Source organism: Orycteropus afer, unplaced genomic scaffold (assembly GCF_000298275.1).
Source record: "Orycteropus afer afer isolate SDZICR_OR568_19922 unplaced genomic scaffold, OryAfe1.0 scaffold00037, whole genome shotgun sequence".
NCBI classification, from domain to species: domain Eukaryota; kingdom Metazoa; phylum Chordata; class Mammalia; order Tubulidentata; family Orycteropodidae; genus Orycteropus; species Orycteropus afer.
Genome location: NW_006921624.1, coordinates 13,004,809 through 13,025,055, shown reverse-complemented (window position 1 = coordinate 13,025,055; position 20,247 = coordinate 13,004,809). Strand labels below are relative to the sequence as shown.

At 49.7% G+C, this 20,247-nt stretch overlaps 1 protein-coding gene across 1 annotated transcript in view; it reads left to right on the top strand.

The window, feature by feature from the left end:
• The window catches only part of COL27A1 (collagen type XXVII alpha 1 chain), a 160,553-nt gene that overhangs the window by 21,383 nt on the left and 118,923 nt on the right, over positions 1 to 20,247 (top strand). The window contains exons 4-7 of the mRNA XM_007936759.1: positions 1,017 to 1,070; positions 5,643 to 5,696; positions 15,449 to 15,502; positions 16,899 to 16,952. Coding sequence (XP_007934950.1) covers positions 1,017 to 1,070; positions 5,643 to 5,696; positions 15,449 to 15,502; positions 16,899 to 16,952 — 216 coding nt within the window. The remainder of the gene's footprint in view (positions 1 to 1,016; positions 1,071 to 5,642; positions 5,697 to 15,448; positions 15,503 to 16,898; positions 16,953 to 20,247) is intronic.

Here is a 20,247-nt window from a genome sequence, read left to right as displayed (position 1 = left end):
GAAACCAAACTCACTGCCTTCGAGTTGGTTCCAACTCATAGTGACCCCCATTGGGTTTCCAAGATTGCAGATCTTTACAGAAGCCGGTGACCTCATCTTTTTTCCATGGAGTAGCTGCTGGATTTGAACTGCTGTCCTTTTGGTTAGCAGCCAAATGCCTTAACCACTATACCACCAGAGCTTCATAATGATCGTAGTGACCCCTCGTGGGTTTTCTGAGGTGGTATCTGTATGGAAGTAGATTGCCCGATCTTCCTTCTGGGGAGTAGCTGGTGGGTTTGAACTGACAGCCTTCTGGTTAGCAGTCAAATGCCTTAGGCACTATGCCACCAGAGCTCTCCCATGATGATCCTAGGAAGGGGCTATTACAACTTCATTTTACAGGCACAGGCTGGTTAAGGAACTTGCCCAAGTCTATCTGGTAAGTGGCAGCATTGGGAATTGAACCTAGGCCTCTCAGATTCAAAAGCCTGTGCATATAACCTGTATGTTACACTGTCTTTCCATGATGCAAAGATGCTTAATGTGACCTTGGACAAGTCCCTTCTCTGCTCTGGCTCTGTAGAGAACTTGGCTGAACTCTAAGGTCTCTTCCTATTTTATTTTATTTAACATTTGGCTGAGCCCTGGGGATTGAGATAACTCATATTCAGTTGGTACCTTTGCAGAGACCATGGTCTGGTGGGACTGATGGGCTTATAAGCAGACAAATAATATAGTGGTCTTTAAAGTAGAGGGAAAGAGAGAACTTGGGACAATTTGAGGAAGGGGTCAGGGAAGGCTTCCTGGAGGAGTTGACATCCTGTTAGTGGGTAAAAAAAGATGAGGGCTTTGAAAACTAAGAAACAGCTGGTGCAAAAGTCTGAAAACCTCAAAGAGTATGAATTCTTCATGGGACCCCATTTCCCAACCATGGGGTTTGCATACCCAGAGATCTGGATTTATTTGTTGAATGACTGTTTGAACTCATTCTCTGCTGCCGTTTGTCTGATGCAAGCTTTTTACTTTCTCTTTAGGGTCCCCCTGGGCTGCCTGGGCTACCTGGACCCTCTGGTGCACGAGGGCCTCGGGTAAGTGGTCACACACTGTCCTTTGGGGCTCTAGTTGGTTCCTGGACCTGCATTCCAGTTCCCCTGAAATCCCAGTCTTGCTGTGTGTCCACAGGCTATTCCCTGTCCGTCTCTGGCCTTGAGTTTCCACTTTGTTCAATGGGGTGAACTTAGTGCTCTTAGAAGGAGGACGGACATGGCATGGGACAGTGATGACCTTCTCCAAGGTCTCAGCTGTCCTTTGTAAGTGGTGACTTTTGCAGCCTGGGGTGGGTGAGGCCCTCCTGAAGACCATATCCTCTGAGGTGATGGATGGCAGCGTTTGTCCAGGACAGATGCTGTTTGGGGAGCACATGGCCCTTGCAGACATCTTCCCATCTCTGCAGCACCATCCTAGGGTAGGAATGCTGACCTGGGCAATGGGATGGGCCATGTCAGGGAAGGCTGAGCTTTCCATGTTGGCAGATTCAACCAGAGGCTGGAGGATTGCTTGGCAGGGCTGCAAGGGCTGATGTGAGCTAGGCTGAACCGCCGAGTGGGCAGTGAGGCAAAATTGGTGATGGACGTAGCCCCTCTGTGTTATGCTTGGCACATGCCAGAACCCTCATGGACCAAGCTGATTATCCTCATTTTAGGAATGAGGAAATGAAGCATCCAGGAAATGGCAAAGGTAGGACTCAAACAAAGGCTCTTAACCAGAGCTGGGACCTGTGAAGGTCCCCTTGGGGGGAAATCGGCCCCTTTCCCAGGAGGGCTCGGACCCATAGTGCCTGGCATCTGTGCCTAGCCGGAATCAGCCTTTCCCACACAGGGTGCCTGGTGAGGCCCTGGCAGAGATAGCTGCCTTGGGCATATTTTTAGCTCTGGACCCAGTGGATGGTTCTGGTTATGCAATTACTCAAGCCATAGTTCCCTCCAGCCCTGGCCCGGCACTCCCTGGGCCCAGGGCTCTGGAGTCTGCTGCCTAGTGGTATTTCCTCCTGGCTTCAGAGCTTCCATGGAACACATGTCCAGAGCTAGGGGCCACTTAGGTATCACAGACATGCCAGCTCTGGGACCTTGTGACCTGGGACCAAGATGAGGCCCTTAGACCTAGCATCCCAGCCCCCCTGTGTCTGCCCCTGTCCTCAAACTCTTCTGTGCCCTCCAGCCTCTGCACTTTCACTTGGGATGCCTTCTCGACCTGGCATGCCCTCCTCTGCAAAACTATCCTTCAATCATGGCTCAGATAAAATACCACCACCTCTTCTGATGGTCACTCCCTTCTTGGAGCTCCTTGAAGCTGTCTCTCTGTCCCTCTGGATGGCACAGATCACTCTCTGTACTAAGACTGACCACTGAAGTCTCTTGGCTGAGCTACACATGTGTGATATCACTCAGTCTTCCCAGCCATCCTGAGAAATAGGTTTCAACGTCATCCCCATTTTAGAGATGAGGACACCTAGGCTCAGAAAGGTTAAGCTACTTTGCCTAAGGTCATAGGATTGAATCCAGACAGACTGACTCCAGAGCCTACAATCTCAACCATCTACCAAACCAAAAAACCAAATCTACTGCCATGGAGTCAGATCCGACTCATAGAGATCCCTCCTTGGGTTTCCGAGGTGGTATCACTATGGAAGCAGATTGCCAGCCTTCCTTCTGAAGAGTGGCAGGTGGGTTTGAATCACCAGCCTTGTGGTTAGTAGTCAAATGCTTAGGCACTATGCCACCAGAGCTCCCCTCAACCATCTAGTGTGTTAATTTTTCTGTTTACTCAACCAAGCCCCTCCAGGCCTTCCTCACTCTTCTCTTGCATGATACCTACCAGAACACCCTCATGTGATAGGTGCTGGGAGCATGGTTGTAAAGATTTCTAGTCTGGGAGTCAAGAACATTTCCACCAAAAAGCTGTGTGATCTTAGGCAAGTCCCTTCCCCTCTCTGGGCCTCAATTTCCCCTTTAAAACTGGGGATTATGGTAAGGCATTTGAATGGTTCCTCCCAGCTCTGAAATTCCACAAGTAAGTGAATGACTCTCCTGACATGCTTTTTGGGCTCTCTGCCTATACCCCCCTCTCCCGTCATCCTGTTCCTAGACTGGAAATTCCATAGATCATGGAATTCCAAAGATAATAGAATACCAGGATTAAACAGTCCCAGCTCCCCTCTGCCCTGATGGGGACTGTGGGACTCGGGAGGAGACAGAGCCTTACCTGAGGTCACCCAGAGCCCTGGCAGGCACCTTCCCAACTCCACATACTCCTCCGGCCCATGGAGGGGCGTTGAGGAATCCCTGAGCCCTTTCCAACCCCGACTTTCTGGGCTGCAGCATTTATAGAATCGGTTTGTTTGGCTCCCTGTCAACTATGTGCCTCGTTGCTCTGCAAGGCAGTGGCTACCGAGGGGTGAGGAGGTGGGGGCTGGGAAACAAGAAGCCCTCATCTAACCAAGCTGCAGTACTCTGGCTCAACATCTGTGGGGTAGCTGGGGGCACAATTGGAAAGACATGGCTGCTCTTGACCCTCATGCAGCCTGTGGCTGGTTCTGGGGGAGCTGGGTGTCAGGGACTCCTCCTCAAATACCCCTGCCCAACCTTTCCTCAATTCAGGCCAGACTCTGAGGTGAGACCCCAGGATCCCGCCTGAGGTGAGCGGCCGAGGTCTCCCAGACTCCTTAGAGATTGCTGGGTCTGAGTCTGATGGGGTTCCCCTAGGCCAGGTGGAGACACTGAGGCCTGAGGGGTGGGGCGAGGATGAGAACTGGGAGGAAGTTTGAACACTTGCATGTCATAGCTGTGCCCCAGGACACAGTGTTGGTCGGATGCTGGGTGGAGGCAGAGCAACCCATGGTCTTAGAGAGACAGTCACATGTGACACTGGTATGAATTTCCCAGGCTGAGTACACTCTAAACACTGTTCCTTCTCAACACGTTTGGAGACGGGGAGGGTCCCAGTTCAGGCATCGAGGAAAAGGGAGTTGCCTGGGTCGGAATGTGACAGGCTGCAGCTGGGAAGTTGGCCTTGGAGCAGGCGGAAGGAAGCAAATTCATACACAGCTGGCTAGATGAGTTGCGAGGAGCCAGTGATGAGCACAGAGTGTCAGAAGCTGGTGTGCTGGTAGAGAAGTGCCTCCCTCTACCCCCAACACCCCAAATTATTCCTAAGTCATTTGTCTGCTGGACAAAGACCCTCGGCTGTTATTCAATTCTTAAAACCAAGACAAACCCACTGCCATCCAGTCGATTCCAACTCAGTGATACTACCAGGCTGGAAGCTCATAGCCTAGGGCCCTTACTGGAGAAAGTGGATGTAACAGGACCCAGCTGTGGTAGGGGGATTCAGATATGGCCTGGGAAAATTCGGTGCCCTCAATTAGCTTTAGACTTCAAGCCAACAGGCCTTGGCCCCACCCTTGCTTGGCCACTGCTCTGCCGTGTGACCTTGGCCAAGATTCTTTAACTCTCTCAGCCCAGTCTTCCCAGCTGCTCCATGGTCTCTTGAGGCCTCTGCAAACTTGGAGGTTGTAGGAGTCTGAAGGAGAGCTCCTACTAGATGTTATAGCAACAGGAGGGGATGAGCCTTTGTTCAGAAGAGGTCAAGTGCACCCTTTATTGAGTTCTCAACTGCAGGAACTCATATGATTTAATTGGAGTCTAAGAGGTGGAGAGGCTGCTCTAGGCAGGAGAAATCCAAAAAGGCTTCCTGGAGGAGGTAGCATTTTTGCCATGCCTTGAAGAATGGGAAAGGCATTCCAGATGTTGGGAATGGCGTGGGCAAAGGTGATAAGGGGAGAAAGTACCAGGTGTGTTGGAGAGGATCATGTAGCTAAGTGTGGTTTGAGACTGAGGAAACAAGTCTGGGAAGGGTTAAAGGGGCCAGACTGAGTGAGTGTGAACAGGTGGTGAAACTCCAGGACTTGCACTCTACAGTCAGGCATATCTGACATATCTAAGGTGTACTCTACGCCTTAGCAGCTGGATCACCTGAACCCAAAAAACCCCCACTCCCATCTACTCAATTCCAACTCATAGTGACCCTTTAGGACAGAGTGGAACTGCCCCATAGAGTTTCCAAGGCTATAAACCTTTATGGAAGCAGACTCTCTCATGCTTCTCCCAGGCAAGCAGCTGGTGGGTTCCAACTGCTGACCTTTTGGTTAGCAGCCTAATGCTTTAACCACTACACCACCAGAGTTCTGGAGGCAGTCTGCTTCTGTAGAGGTTTACAGCCTTGGAAATCCTATGGGGAAGTTTTACTCTGTCCTGTAGGGTTGCTATGAGTTGCAATCGGCTCAGTTGCAGTGGGTTAGGTTTGGGTGACCTGAGACAGCTGACAAACCTCTGTAATCATGGACTTCCTCATCTTCAAAATAATAGCTCCTTCCTTGTAAGTGATGGTCAGGATGGAATGAGAAAATGCATGGAGAGTGCTTAGCACGGGGCCTGGCATCAAGGGGCCTCCCTAGGGCAGGCCGCCATGACAATATCATGAGGGTTTGGCCTGGGGAGACAATGTGAATCAACAGCACGAGGACGGTGGAAGGGGCTGGCATTGCTGCAGGAAGTGGGATGGTCCCTATTTTCTCTCACTTGTTTGCTTCTTTTCCCTTTCAGGGTCCTCCTGGGCCTTATGGAAATCCAGGCCTCCCAGGCCCCCCTGGAGCCAAAGTGAGTATTTGCTGTGCAGTCTGGGGCCATGGCCATGGAGTTGGTGTGGGAGCTTGGGGCCACAACTGGGGTGCTGTCTAGGAGTCCTGGTGGGAAGCTCAAGGTCATTGTGCGGGATTCCTGTCCATGCCACAGACACCTTCTGAGCAGCTTCCAAATTCTGGGTCCTGTGCAGGGCTGGAGACACAGTGAAGAATCGGGAGTTTAGTTTCTGGCTGAGAGGGACTAGGGGGAGAAAGACAGTTAGAACCTAGGGTCCTCAAAGGGGGCTAGAAAGAAAGGAACTCAGTGCTAAATCAGGGAGATACTTGAATGTCAGACTAAGAAGGTAAGGCTTACTGGGCTGTGAGATGCACCCTAGGGAGGTGTGTCGACTTTTGTCTTCACATGAGGCACGTGGAAAGACTCCTGAATGCCGTGTGGAGCATGGGTTGGTATAGGACCAGAGCAGAGACAGGAAGACCAGAGTGTTGCAGGTGGAAGATGAGGGTAACTTGGGCAACTGAGAGGTGGGGGAGGGAGAGAAGTGGGTACCTTCACCATATGGTAGAGAGGACTCAGTGATGGGTAAGAGGTGCAGGTGAGGAAGGGTGACTCCCTGGTGTTAACCAGAAATGCAGGGCAGGCTCAGAAGGGTCAGAGAGGCCCAGCCTGTGCCACAGGGAAGGCAGGTGACATCTGGGGTTCTCTGTGGGATAACGTGGACACATGGCCCGAGTGCGGGCACATTGCCCTTGCACAGAGCTGCTGGAGTATTGGCCTCAGCCCCTGGAAATCCTGACTGTATGGCAAGGGCTGCCTGGGGTCCCCCCTTGGAAGGCAGGTGGGTGCTAGAAGGCTCAGGTGGCCAGTGTGTGGCAGTGGTCTAGCTTTCAGCATTATAAACTTTGGCAGTAGTAACCACCGACAGTGAACCCATACTGTGTGCCAAGCCCTGTGTGTTCACTTTCATGTGGCTTGTCTTATTCAATCCCCTAAAGACCTAAAGAGGTGGGTGAAGTTATGGTACCCATTTCCAGGTGGGGAAACTGAGGTAGACTGACATACTCTCCAGTAAGTGGCAGCAGGACTTGCCCGTGTGGGTCAGGCAGAGAGAGGGGGCTCCTCTGGAGAATGGCTCTGTGGACGGCTCGGGTCTCCCAGGCCACAGGCACATGGAGATGCCGACAACAAGCAGCTGTGTTGAATCATCAAGTTTGCTCAGGAAACACTCCCTTGCTGGCCTGCTCCGACATGGGCATGGCCCTCCTCCCAGGCTGACAACCTGCTTCTATGATAGCAGATGCTCCCTCTGGTCCTCCCCTGGTCCCTGTTGGCCCCATTCACCCGCTGAGCCCTGCAGGGCCTCAGCCCCAGGCCAGGGAGCCCCAGCCTGGCTGGCAGCCACTGCTAGCCTGCCAGCAGATGTGCCGAGACAGGAAGAGGTCCCCATCAGTGTTTTGCCTCTTCATTTTGAAAAGCAATTGTGGGGGTGGCAATTATGACTTGTACCTTGCTGGGCCTGTGAACTCCATGCCTCATGGACAGGACTCCAGCCTGCTTCTGTGTATAACAGATAAGGGTGTGGGTTCTGGAAAATACACTGGAATGGGAGGCTGCTTCTCCCATTGGGACCTGCATAACGTGCCGAGGGGAAAAACCATGCCCTTTGCTTGGACACTGGGCCTCGAGCCCAGGGGTGAGCAGAAGTGGCCCCAGGGCAGGTTGGTCAGGATTGGGCCCTGAGCTACCCTTGATCTGTGATATGGCCAGGAGGGGGTTAAAGCAGGTCTCCTGGACAGAATTCATGACTTTGCTGAGACCGGATGAGAATGTTGCGTATCTGCATGAATGCTGGGCTGGGGAGAGTCCTCACCGGTCATGGAATCCCCTCTGGGCTTGGGAGTTGACTTGGCAGGATTGTAGGGCTGGCCTCCTCCAGGTCCTGTGTTGCCCCCTCCTCTTGCAGCATGGTGTCTGCTCGCAGAACCGTCTTTTGGGACCATCTATCCACTCACCTCAGTCAGCACACATTTGTTGAGCACCTACTGTGTGCTGCTGATAGAGCGGTGAGTCAGACAGGCGGGGCCTGCACTAGATGTGGCTCAGCCACTGTGCTGCTGTGACCACCATCCATTCAGCAAACTCGCTCAGCCCCTGGGACTGATGGCCTATGGGATGAAGCTCCTGCTGGACTCAGGGCTGGGAGAGAGAGGTGGGTTGAGGGAGATCGAAAGGGAGAAAGAATGGAGGTGCACCTTGTCCTTGTCCTCCGTTAGGTTGTAGAGAAGTGAGGGCCCGAGGGGTCCAGGTGGCTTGTTCAGGTCGTTTGCTTAAAGTGAACACCATGCTGCAAGAGGAGGGGGCAACAGGACCTGGGGGAGGCCAGCCCTACAATCCTGCCAAGTCAACGCCCAAGCCCAGAGGGGATTCCATAGGGTTCTCAGGCCTCAGCCCCCAGCCTACCTCCCCTCCATCCTCTGATAACTGAGGTAGAACCTGCTCAGTAAGAAAATGTAGACAAGTCAAGTCGATTCCGACTCATAGTGACCCCCTAGCACAAAGTGGAACTGCCCCATAGGGTTTCCTAGGTCTCTTTTCCCCCCACAGAGCACCTGAATGGTTTTGAACCGTTGACCTCTCCACAGCTGAGTGCTTAATCATTGTGCCACCAGGGCTCCTGCTACCATTAGAAGATGATACTTAAAAAATAATTAAAAACATGACAATTCATGATTGCTTTCATTTCACTTCATCGATCATCTATAAGGAAGCAGGCTTTTCTTACATCTGTTTTCCATTTGTACTTCAACTTTTATGAATTCAGGAGCTCTGGAAGAGCTGTGGTTAAAGCATTGGGCTGCTAACCAAAAGGTCAAGGTTTGAACCCGCCAGCTGCTCCACAGGAGAAAGACGAGGCAGTCTGCTTCCACGAAGATTTACAGCCTTGGAAACACTCTGGGGAATTCTGCTCTGTCCTGTAGGCGGCTCACTAGGAGTCAGAATCAACTCAACAGCTTTTTTTTTTTTAATGAATTGTTCATTTATGAGTTTGTTCATATTTAGGGTTGAGATGTCTCTCTTACTGATTTGTAAGACTGATTTATATTTACATATTAAAATTTTTAAGGCTTTACCTGTCTTAAGAATATTTTACAATTTGCCTGGAGAATATCCATGGATTTTTTTTTTTTTTTTCACAGAATATTAGCCATTTCCTTCTGACTCGGAGTAATAACTAACATCTATTAGGTGTCAGGTAGTTTGGGGAGAACTTTCCTTGTAGGTAAAACCTATGATTCTCTACTTTGCTTTTATGCAGAATTTTTTTTTCCATCCTAAGATCAGATAGATACTCACTTACATTTCTGATTATTTCATACATACAATTTATACTCTTAAAAATATAATCCTTTTGGAATTAATCTTCATGGGGAAGTGTGGGGTAGACTCTAACTTTACTTCCTCCCAGTAGTCAAACATTTATTGAGTCAGTGTTCCTCCATTTGTTCTCGTATAATGGTCCAGGGCTTATTTTAGGCCATCCTGTTATCTTCCATTGCTCTGATTGTATATTTTTATGCTAGTAAAATGTTATTTTCTATGGCATTTACAATCTCCATACTGTGTCTCTCTCCTTGTTTCTCTTCTTTAAAAGTATTTCTGGTTATTTATTCTTCCAGATGGACTTTAGATCCATCTTAACAACTTCCTTTTAAAAAAATTCCATTGGCATTTTTATTGGGGTGTATTAAATATATACATTAATTTATGAAGAATTGACATCTTTTAAATATTAAGTTTCTTATCTAAACATGGTGTTTTGGTTCTCTACTGCATGCTAACAGAAAAAATGGGTGGCTTTAACAAACAGGGATTTATTTTCTTACAGTTTAGGAGGCTAGAAGTCTGAGTTCAAAGTGCCAGCTCTAGGGGCTGAGTAAAGGCCCCTTGACCTTGACCGTCAGCTCTGCTGCTTGCTCCTAGCCCACTGAAGCTGGAGGCTTTTCTTAACTCAGGCAGCTGCTGGCTGCTGAGGCTGACAAACCCAGGGTTGGCAAATAAAATGGCACAGTCCCAAGATTACCAAACAACACAGCTCACGTCCAGAGATAGTCCCAAGATCGGCAGAAAACATGGCAGGCTGCTGACTGAAGACTCAGCTACGTGTAGGATCCAGATGTGTCAAAAATCTCAGAGACCTTTCTCAAAGCATCTTCTTATCTACTGGAAGCAGGCCACATCCGTAAGACAGCTACTCAGCTGCTCCAGTAGATTCCACGATGGAGTTGACCACCACTTTCCTCATGGGGAATAGCTGCATTTAGCTGCCCAGCCATTCAACCAGGCCCAGCCAAGTTGACACATAACCTTAACTGCCACACACGGCATGTTTTCTCATTTGGCTGTTTGTAAGATGTCTCTTGGGAGCTCTGGTAGCATAGTGGCTAAGTCACTTGCCTGCTAACCAGAAGGCTGATGGTTCAAACCCACCAGCCACTCCTTGGAAGGAAGGTTGGGCAATTCTACTTCCGTAGTGATACTGCCTCAGAAACCCAAGGAGGGGTCGCTATGAGTCGGGGCCAACTCGACGGCACATAACAACAACAACAACAACAAGATGTCTCTTAGTAAGCTTTTACAATTGTTATTGCATAAGCCCTGCACATTTCTTAAGTTTATATTTAGAAATTTAATATTTTTTGTTGCTATTGTGTATGGAATATTATTCCCCATATATTTTCTAGCTGGCTCTCAGTTATTGAAAAAAAAAAAAGATTAATTTTTGCATTTTTGTGCTTATTTTCATAAACATTCCCCTTACTGAATTATCTCATTAGTATTAAGGACTTTTCCTTTGGTTCTGCTGGGTTTCCCAGAGAAGCAGTCATATTGTTTGCAAAGAAGGTATACTTTTGTCTCCTTTTCTTCGAAGATTACTAATTCTTCTTGCTTTTCCTGCCTTATTGTATGGAACTTCTAACAACATGGAATAGCAGTAGTGGTAGTTGGAGGCCCAGTAAATCTTCAGGGAATGTTCCAAAACTGGGGCCAGATCTGGTCCAATCGCAGCACTAGAAGAATTGTTGTTTGAGATTCCATTCATTAATTTGCTAATGTGTGAAACATTTTATGATACCCAGTTCAGGCCCTGTGCTGGGTACTTGGGATCAGACATGACTTACCCAAGGGGCTACCAGCCCAGAATTTCCCAATTCTTTGTGGTTTGACCCTCCCTTGTCTCAGCCCTCCTCTAGGCCTCAGCCAGCTAGAGCCCTCTTATGCTTTGCCAACTCCCAACTCCACCAGCAGAAAAGAAGCTCCACAGACCTCCCAGTCCTGCTGTGTTATTTGCACACAGTTTGAAAAACACCTTCCTCTCATCTTCTAGTCCCACACAGCTCTGTTAACTGTCCAGGCAGAGTTCACTGTTCCCCATTCAGAGAGGGAAAGGGGGTTGCCCAAGGGCACACAGACTTCTTGACTGAAGGACTGGGTCTGGCAAACAGGTTCTCATCCTCAGCAAGGTGTAAATGATTAATAAAACTTTATGTGTTCCTTCCATCTCTCACTGGGAGAATTTACAGAAATATGGCCGGGAAGTTGTATTTTGGGGTGGAGAGTTTTCTCCATCCCAAAAGTCATACCTTCACCCTGTTAGGAATGCTACAGACATCCCTTGATCTCCATCTGGCTCCCTCCTTGTCTTCCTCCGGCCATAGCTTAACTGTACCCCTCTTCAGGAATTTACCCTCAGTCTGGGTGCAGTTCTCCACTTCCTCCTATACCCTCCCTCCACTTACCACTGGATGGTAGGGTTTCATCTGCAGTGCACTGAAATGTAAAGAGCATGGGCTCTGGAACCAGACAGCCTGAGTCTAAGTCTTGTACAAGTTCCTTATCTGCCCTTTGCCTTAGTTTTTTTCTTCTGTAAAATGAGGAAAATGATAGTTGCTACTCATAGATTTAGTGTGACGATTAAATGAGCTCACATGTGTCAAGGGCTTAGAAGAGCACTCAGTAAATACTAGTTGTATTATCCTTACCAGCCTCTGGTTTCTCCCAGGAGACCCACATGGGTATGAGCTGAGTCTTGCTCACCGTCGTGGTATTCTCTGCGTTTATTGTGAGATTTGGCTCATAGTAGATGTTCAGTAAATACCTGTATTGCACTCGGGTGGGGATTACATACTGGCACTGTGCTGACAGCTGAGGGTGCAGGGAGGCATTCATAAATAACCCACGTGAAGAACCTGGGGCAGGACCCTGGGCAAGGGCACAAGTCCAGCACCTCTTTGGGTCTCAGTTTCCCTTTTTGTATAATGACAAAATAGGATACACAGAGGTCTGTCCCTGAAAGCTTGCAAGTCAGACTCCTCTATAGGCTGCAGAAAGAGGGGGGCGAGGGCAGGGCGGGGAGTAGCTGCTGTCCTTTTTTGGCTATTGGAATCCTCGGTAGCCCTGGGCCTGGCCTGGCATTGCATCATGGACATAAAAGGCATTGGAGCTGGCTTGTGAGTGCTGAGGTGGGAGAATGCGAGGGGGTAGTTGCAATGTAAGGTAGTGGAACCCAGAAGTGGGATCCTGCAGAGGAAGTGGCCACAGGTCTTGTGGTTTTAGCAGAGGGACCCATTCATGAAGGTATCTATGCTGAAGCTCAGGTGCACAGAGAGTTGGGATTCTGAAGGCCTAGCAGGGAAAGAGCTGGACTTCAGCCTGGGGCAGCTGGCCGGAGAGCCGGAGCTGCTGGGCTAGGGGTGGGGGAGTGTGGGAGAAGCAGCCAAGTTTCCCTTTTGTGAGGGCTTTGAAGTCAGATAGACTGGGAGCCTAGGCTGCCTTTGCCTCTTCTCTGTGGGCACCACAGGCTCTTATTTAACTTCTCAAACCCCAGACTTTGTCCTTACGTAAACCAGGTGGGGCTTGTGAGGATGAAGGGGTTAACACATAGAACAGTGCAGAGAGCCACACAGTGTCTGGGGCATAGTAGGTGAGCAGTGGCTGGCTTTTTCTGTGGCCTCTTTCCAGGTTGGATGCAGTCATTTCTTGTGGAGATTGACTGAGTCAGGATTTGGCAGGTCTGAGTTCTAATGAAGATAAGAACCAAAAGGGAAATCATTGCAGTTGGCCAAGCCGTCCTTCCCCTGCACCTTGGTCATTATCTCACTGGCTCTTTGCCAGGAGACCCGTGAAGCCAGCCGGTGTGTGTGTGTGTGTGTGTGCCCATTTCAAAGGTGAGGAGACCGAGGCTCGGAGAGGTGAAGTCACTTGATGAGGCTCCACCACGAGTCTGTGGCAGGTGGGGGCTTCAGCTCAGGGACTTCTACTGGGGCCCAGTTGAGGCAGGGAGGGAGGGAGGACTCAGGGCATCAGAACACTTGAGAGGTGATATCAGTGTCACCCAAAAGACGGTTATCTGAGTAATTCAACTGTTTGGGTCAAACCAGAGGGGCAGACCCAGACTCGTTTATTTTAGCACTGGAGGAGACACAGCTAAGAGCTCTGTTGGCCCTTTTCCTGAGCCTCGTCCTTTAAGGTGCCAGGATCCTTGTGTGGAGACTCTCCCATGTGCCTGGCACAGTGGCTCTTCGAATCTGACTCGTGGACCCACTGCTTGGTCTAACATGTTGGGTCCCAGGGCAGCCCAGGGCCCAGGTCTGAGAGTCACAAACTCCGGGTGCTTGTCTCAGCTCTGCCGATGCCTTATCTTGCACCTCAGTCCTTTTCCTCTCCCGGTCTGTTTCCCTGAATGTACGATGGGGCATAACCCTTGTCTTGCCCACTGTATTAACCTCCTTAAAAAACAAAACCAAACTCAATGCCATTGAGTTGATTTAACTCATAGTGACTCCTCCTTGGGCTGCCGAGGTGGTATCCCTACAGAAGTAGATTGTCCAGCCTTCCTTCTAGGAACTGGCTGGTGGGTTTGAACCACCAGCCTTCTGGTTAGCAGTCAAATGTCTTAAGCACTACTCCACCAGAGCTCCCATTAGTCTTCTTACCAAAAACCAAACTCACTGCTGTCGAGTTGAACCTGACTCATAGTGACCCCTCCTTAGGTTTCGGAGGTGGTATCACTACAGAAGTAGATTGCCCAACCTTCCTTCTGAGAAGTGGCTGGTGGATTTGCACTGCCAGCCTTCTGGTTAGCAGTCAAGTGCCTTAGGCACTACACTACCAGAGCTATTAGCCTCCTCACTCTCACTCACTCATTGCTTGGAGTTGAATCCGACTCATAGTGACTCCTCCTTGGGTTTCTGAGGCAGTATCTCTATGGAAGTGGATTGCCCAGTCTTCCTTCCGAGGAGTGGCTGGTGGGTTTGAATCGCCAGCCTTCTGGTTGCAAGTCAAATGCCCTAGGCACTATGCCACCAGAGCTCCCATAGGGCTATCATAATAAAATATCACAAAGTGGTGACTTTTAAGAACAGAAATGTATCATCTCATGGTTCTGGAGGCTAAGAGTCCAAATTCAGTATTGGCAGGGTCATGTTCAGAGTACTGGTGGTGCAGTGGTTAAAGCACTGGGCTGCTGTAGTTCGAACCCACCAGCCACTCCAGGGGAGAAAAAGCTTTACAGTCTTGGAAACCCTATGGGGCAGTTCTACTCTGTCCTGTAGGGTCACTATGAGTCGGAATCCACTTGATGGCACTGGGTTTTTCGTGTCCTGCTCTGTTTGAAAGCTCCAGGGGAAGGGCCTTTCTTTTCTCTGAGTTCCTGGTCACTCCGGGCATTGCTTGACTTGCAGCCGCCACCACATGGCCATCTTCCCGCTCTCTGTCTCTCTGTTGCTTCTTTTTTATAAGGACATCTCTCAGATGGGATTAAGATGCACCCAACTCTGGCATAACCACATATTAACTGATAACATCACAGACCCTATTTCCAAACAAAGTCCCACTTATAGGACTGGGTATTAGGACTCCACATGTCTATTGGGGAGCACAATCCAACCCCTGACACCCACTTCATCAGGCTGTGAGGCTCTAGTGAGGTGAGGAATACTGCAAACTGCGAAGGGCTGTACACAGAGGTAAGTGGCTGTCTGTGTGTTGACGCTCTGCTAATGAGAGAACAGTGAGGATGCATCAGCACCCTGAAATATCGAGAAGAATCAGACGTGCCTTTTGGAGTTGGGCAGAATTGTCTTGGGTGCCTGAGACCAGTGGGAGTTAACGAGTTCTCTCCCAGAAACTCTCAGCGAGCCCCCGGAGAACAAACTAGGAGGCAGTCCTAACAACAGTCACATGCACATCCCGCTTACCTGGGTGGTGGGCCCCGAGACCTACAGGTCGTTGGAGAGGACGCATTCAAGCTGCATCTTGAAGAATATTTAGGGTTTGGCTCATAATGCAGGGGAATGGTTCTCTACGTGGGAAGGACGTTGCCTAAGTCATTGACCTAGAAGCAGAAAAGCACAGGGCCTGAGCAGGCAGTGGGCTATGGGCTGGTGATTGGAGTGGAAGGACCCCTGTCTGTGGATGCAGCTGGGCAAAGGAGAGCAAAGTTCAGACAGGATGACCGGGGCCCAATTATGGATGACTCAGACACCAGAAGGAAGAGCTTGGATCTGGTCATCATGCAATCAGTGGGAGCTAGGGGAGGTGTTAGAGAGGGGGAGTAATGGATTCAGAGAAAGCAACTCCAGAAGTGTGTGAATTGGGGGGATGGATGGAGAGTGCATAAGTGGGGGGATGGCTATAAGCAGAGTTTGTGGAGAGGTAAACTCTTTAGACATGATTCAGTAGCCAAAGTGGAATTGTTTTTGTTTCAGGGACAGAAAGGGGACCCGGGGCTCTCACCAGGAAAGGCCCACGATGGGGCAAAGGTAGGTTACCAGGGACTCCAGGCTCAGGGAAGCATGGGAGTGGACACTAGGAAAACAGCCACACTCTGGGTGAGCCCATCTGGCCAAAGCCTCTGCCTGACAAAGGCAGGGAGGTGGGAAGTTTAGAAAGATCAGGATGTAACCACACTTTCTTTCCTTAAAGTCCTTCAGCCTTTCCCAACACCAAACCTAAGACCGTTCTCCACTACTCTTCTTCTGGAGTGCAACCAATAAAGTAGACACAAAGATTTTTGCTTATGGACACATCCTTGGTGAATATCCTTTTGCCTGGTGTCCTGCAGAGCCTAGAGGTGCCCTTGAGTTCTAGAAGCCTCTGGGAAGCATGTGCCCAGGAAGCTTTCAGCAGGCATTCAAAGGCTGGGAGCTGGGAGGGGATGTACATGCCCTGGAAGGAACACTCACTCAAGTCCACCTGACTTCCTTCTGGGCACAGCCCAAGAGCCCTCTGACACGATGCTGCTTCTCAGCATGGTCGCCTGTGCTTGTGCACACAGAAGTGCTTGGTCCCATTGATTTCCCTGAGACACTGGGGACTTGTTCCTAAGCTCCTTGTTGATTAGTTCAATGCAGTCCAAGGTTCCAGATGGTCTCCGCATACACACCCATCTGCCATATTTTTACACAAATAACATGCATGTTATATGGTTGTGATTTTTTTTTTTTTGCAAATCGTGTAACTGCCTCGCACATTACTTTCCTATGTGCGCCATGTTTGTTATGTACAGGTGCATGTTATTTATGTGGTACGTTATATGTGAAAATATAGTAATCCCATCATAACCTTATAAGCCGGGGCTTATAACCCTGCTTGCAGGTGAGGAAACTGAGGCCACAGAGAGGGGTGGATTGCTCGAGGTCATGTAGCTGCTAAGTGCCAGTGCTGGGATTTGTGCCCAGGTCTCAAAGTCCCTGATCTTGAGCTACCCTCCAGCTCTTCTGCCTTGTCCACTCTCAGGTCCCAATGGTGGTGCCAGAAATACCCCCTGCTCAGGGTCTGCCATGCCCTGGCAAGGATGAGGGGATGGGCAGAAGGAAAGATATCTCAGGAATGCAGAGAGAACTGATTGGAATGAGAAAGATGGGGGGGTGGTACAAGTCCTTGCGGCCCTAGGCTTTTAAACATGGTTTTGGCCACAGAACCCATTCATCAAATGATATCTTATGCCAAAGCCCAATGTGTGAAATAGGTCAAGTGGAGCTACTGAGTTGAGTAGCTTCCCTCATGTCACTAAGCAGCCCCCACAACTCTTCTGAAGCCTGTAGGCCTCCATGAACCCTGCTTGGAAGCAACCAGCCATTTGAGGTCATGCTTACAATTTAGTGAGTGTTTCTGCTCCTGTTCCCTTACCTCACCACCCTTGTCTGTGTTTTGCAGGGTGACATGGGCTTGCCTGGGCACCCTGGGAATCCAGGACCTGTTGGACGAAAGGTACACCCTTGATTTTGATGCTTTGCCTTGCTAAGTGGGGTGCCAGTGAGCCAGGTCTTCAGGCTCAAGAGCTGTGTGCACTCCCACCCACTTGCCTGCCTTTCCTCAGCCCAGCCCAGCTTCCCTGAGCACAGGAAGTGTTGGTAGGAGGTGAGAAAGGCTTTCTGAGGGTCCTGCTTACCTTCCAGATGCCCTGGTTCCACTCTTACCTGGGGGCAGGGAGCACCTGGTCTTGGAGGAGGTACCCCCCCTTCAACGTTAATGGGGTGTTCTGAGACCTTGGCACTGGTTTGATGTACTCCTGTCAGGGCCCAGCTGCTTCTGGGGAGGCCACTCTCCAATATATGTGGTGGGTGGAAAGAGCACCATCTTCCCAGACAGGACGGCCCTGTTAGCCCAGGCTCCACTGCCGACTGGATGAACGGCTCTCTCTGAGCCTCGGTCTCATCCTGTGGGAGAAGGAGCCCATGGTGTCTACCTGCCCAGTGCCTGGGGCCGTGTGATCCAGTAGCAAGACGAGCAGAGACTTTGCGAGAGTGGGCTCTGGGGTCAGTTAGACCTGAGTTCTTACCCCGACTTCACCATTTCCTAATTGGGTGACCTTGGGCAAGTCAATGACTTCTCTGAGTCTACTGATAGGCCAGGTGAATGCCCAGTCATTATAGATGGAAGGGAGAATGCGCCACAAAGGCAATGAATTCCCCATACATTCAGGAATGTTGTGGTGGCTCTTCCTCCAGCCCCCTCCCCGCCCTGCGCTCCACCAGAACCCTGCTTGACCATCTCCTCTTTGAACACCTTTTGGGGAAAAGTCTGCGGTTTTCCTAGGTGGTGGGTCTATAGCTTACAGTGCCCCAGGATTCTTAAAAGGCACTTACCAACTTCTCCAGCCAGGCCTCCCATCCACCAAGGCTCAAATCCAGTTGCATGAAGCTCTCCTGGAACACCCAGCCTTCAGGCCATAAGCCTTCACTCTGCTCAGGGACACTTAGCCTATCTTAGCTTAGTTATTTGCAGCCATGAGTCTTGCCTTATCAACCAGAACGTGCAATGCTGGTTTGTTGCTCTCCCTACTGATCCTACCAGAGGGCCTGCAGCATAGTAGGTGCCCAGGAAACAGGCTGAGGACAATGCAGGCCAAGAGTCAATCACCTTGTGCAGGAAAATCCTAAATTGCTGATGAGTTTTCTAGTAGATACAGAGGCCTACGACCATGCCCTAAGCTTAGGCCCTGGCTCCCAGCTGTGACCATAGCTGCCTTCTCTCTCGGGCCATCTGGTTCTCATCTAGACAGCTGTGGTCTCCTAGCTCCATCCTGCCCCTTCTCTGAGGGTTCCCATGGTTCAGGGGGAGTTGGAGGATCACGTGCTCCCGTCCCCTTCTACACGTCCTTGGCTAGAGACAGACAGGAGTCCGTGGCTGCCTGTGAGCTGGGGACACATGGCTTTGGTTGGCTCAGAGAACGCAGAAGGACTCCCTCTCCCCACTCACTTACCCTCTGGGCTCCAACACTTTCTGATGGATGAGGTGTGAGTGGAAAAGGCTCCTTCCAGTCCCAGCTCATAAAGCAACCAGTGGTGGTCTCACTCTGCATGGGGGTGGGAACTTAGCATAGGTGGTGGGAAAGGGGAAACACAGACCTAGACCAGCTCCTGGCTGGGGTCCCAGGGTTCCCCACTCTCAGTAGATACCCAGAGAGACCAAGAGCCCTTAACAAAGAGGAAACAGCTCACCTGAGAAGGGAGAGGATTCTTTTCTAAATTAAGAAAAGAGCCTCTGGGTGGTTGGAAAAATATTTGCCAAAGCCACTTATACTGAGTTCTCTGGCCCTGGCCCCGGCGAACATGGTGGAGTTTGCTCTATGGCAGGCCAGCGGTACCCACTTGGGAAAGTATGGAGGGAGAACAGGGGAGCTCAGGTCCCAGGCAGAACCCCTATCTGGTGGTGGGTATCTGGGAGAATTAGTGCTATCTGCAACACCTTTGTTTGGTGACAATATCAGCCACTTTCCCCTGAACCTCTTACTTAGCTGTCTGCATTGTCTCTTGTGGAGCCCTGGAGGAGAAGGGATGTTGGTGGGCCAGAGGTGAGGTCAGCTTCCTCTTTCTTACCACCATGTTGAGTTTTTCTATCCCTGTGAGGTGATATTAATAGTCCTGTTTGTTCATTCATCCATCCATTCATTCATTCCACAAGTATTTATTGAATACCTGGTCACTTTGCAAGGCACTGAGATCAATAAATAGGAGCTCTGGTAGCATAGTGGCTAAGACATTTGACTGCTAACCAGAGGCTGGCAGTTCAAACCCACTCCTCAGAAGGAAGGTTGGGCAATCTACTTCCATAGTGATACTGCCTCAGACACCCAAGGAGGGGTCACTATAAGTCAGGTTGAACTCGATAGCAGTGAGTTTGGTTTGGTTTAAGCTCAATAAATAGACAAAATACTTGCCCCCTGCCCAGAGCTTCCATTCTTATGGGGGAGGATGGGCAGTGAAGAGAAAAACAGTAAAATATAAAGTATATTAGAAGATGAAAAAAACTATGAGGAAAACCAAAGTAGGAAGAAGGGAGTTTTGGTTGGAGGGGTCAAGGCTAACTAGTGTTAATAGCATTTTAGAAGCTACAGAGAGGGTAACTGTCCTTCATTCAGTACATTGCTTTCTTACAATAGCCCCAATATTACACCCATTTTATTGCTGAGAAGACTGAGGCCCAAATAGGTATTATTCATTCATTCATTCTTCTACTAATTCAGCAAGTCTACTAGGCCCTGTCCTGACATTGGCATTAAACAGCAAATGGTGTCCTCTAGGACTCTGCCCTCAAGGGGTGCAGTCTAGAGCAGTGGTTCCAACCCCACTGTGCATTAGGGCCATCTAGGGCATTTATTCAATCTGTATGCTGAGCAAATAATCCAAGAAGCTGGACTATATGAAGAAGAATGTGGCATCAGAATTGGAGGAAGAATCATGAACAACCTGCGATACACTGATGACACAACTTTTCTTGCTGAAAGTGAGGATCACTTGAAGTACTTACTGATGAAGATTGAAGAATACAGTCTGCATTATGGATTATATCTCAATATAAAGAAAACCAAAATCCTCACAACTGGACCCATAAGCAGCATCATGATAAATGGAGAAAAGATTGAAATTGTCAAAGAGTTCACATTGCTTGGTTCTACAATTGACACCAATGGAAGAACAGTCAGGAAATAAGACAACATATAGCACTGGGCAAATTGGCTGCAAAGGACCTCTTTCAAGTGCTGAAGAGCAAAGATGTCTCC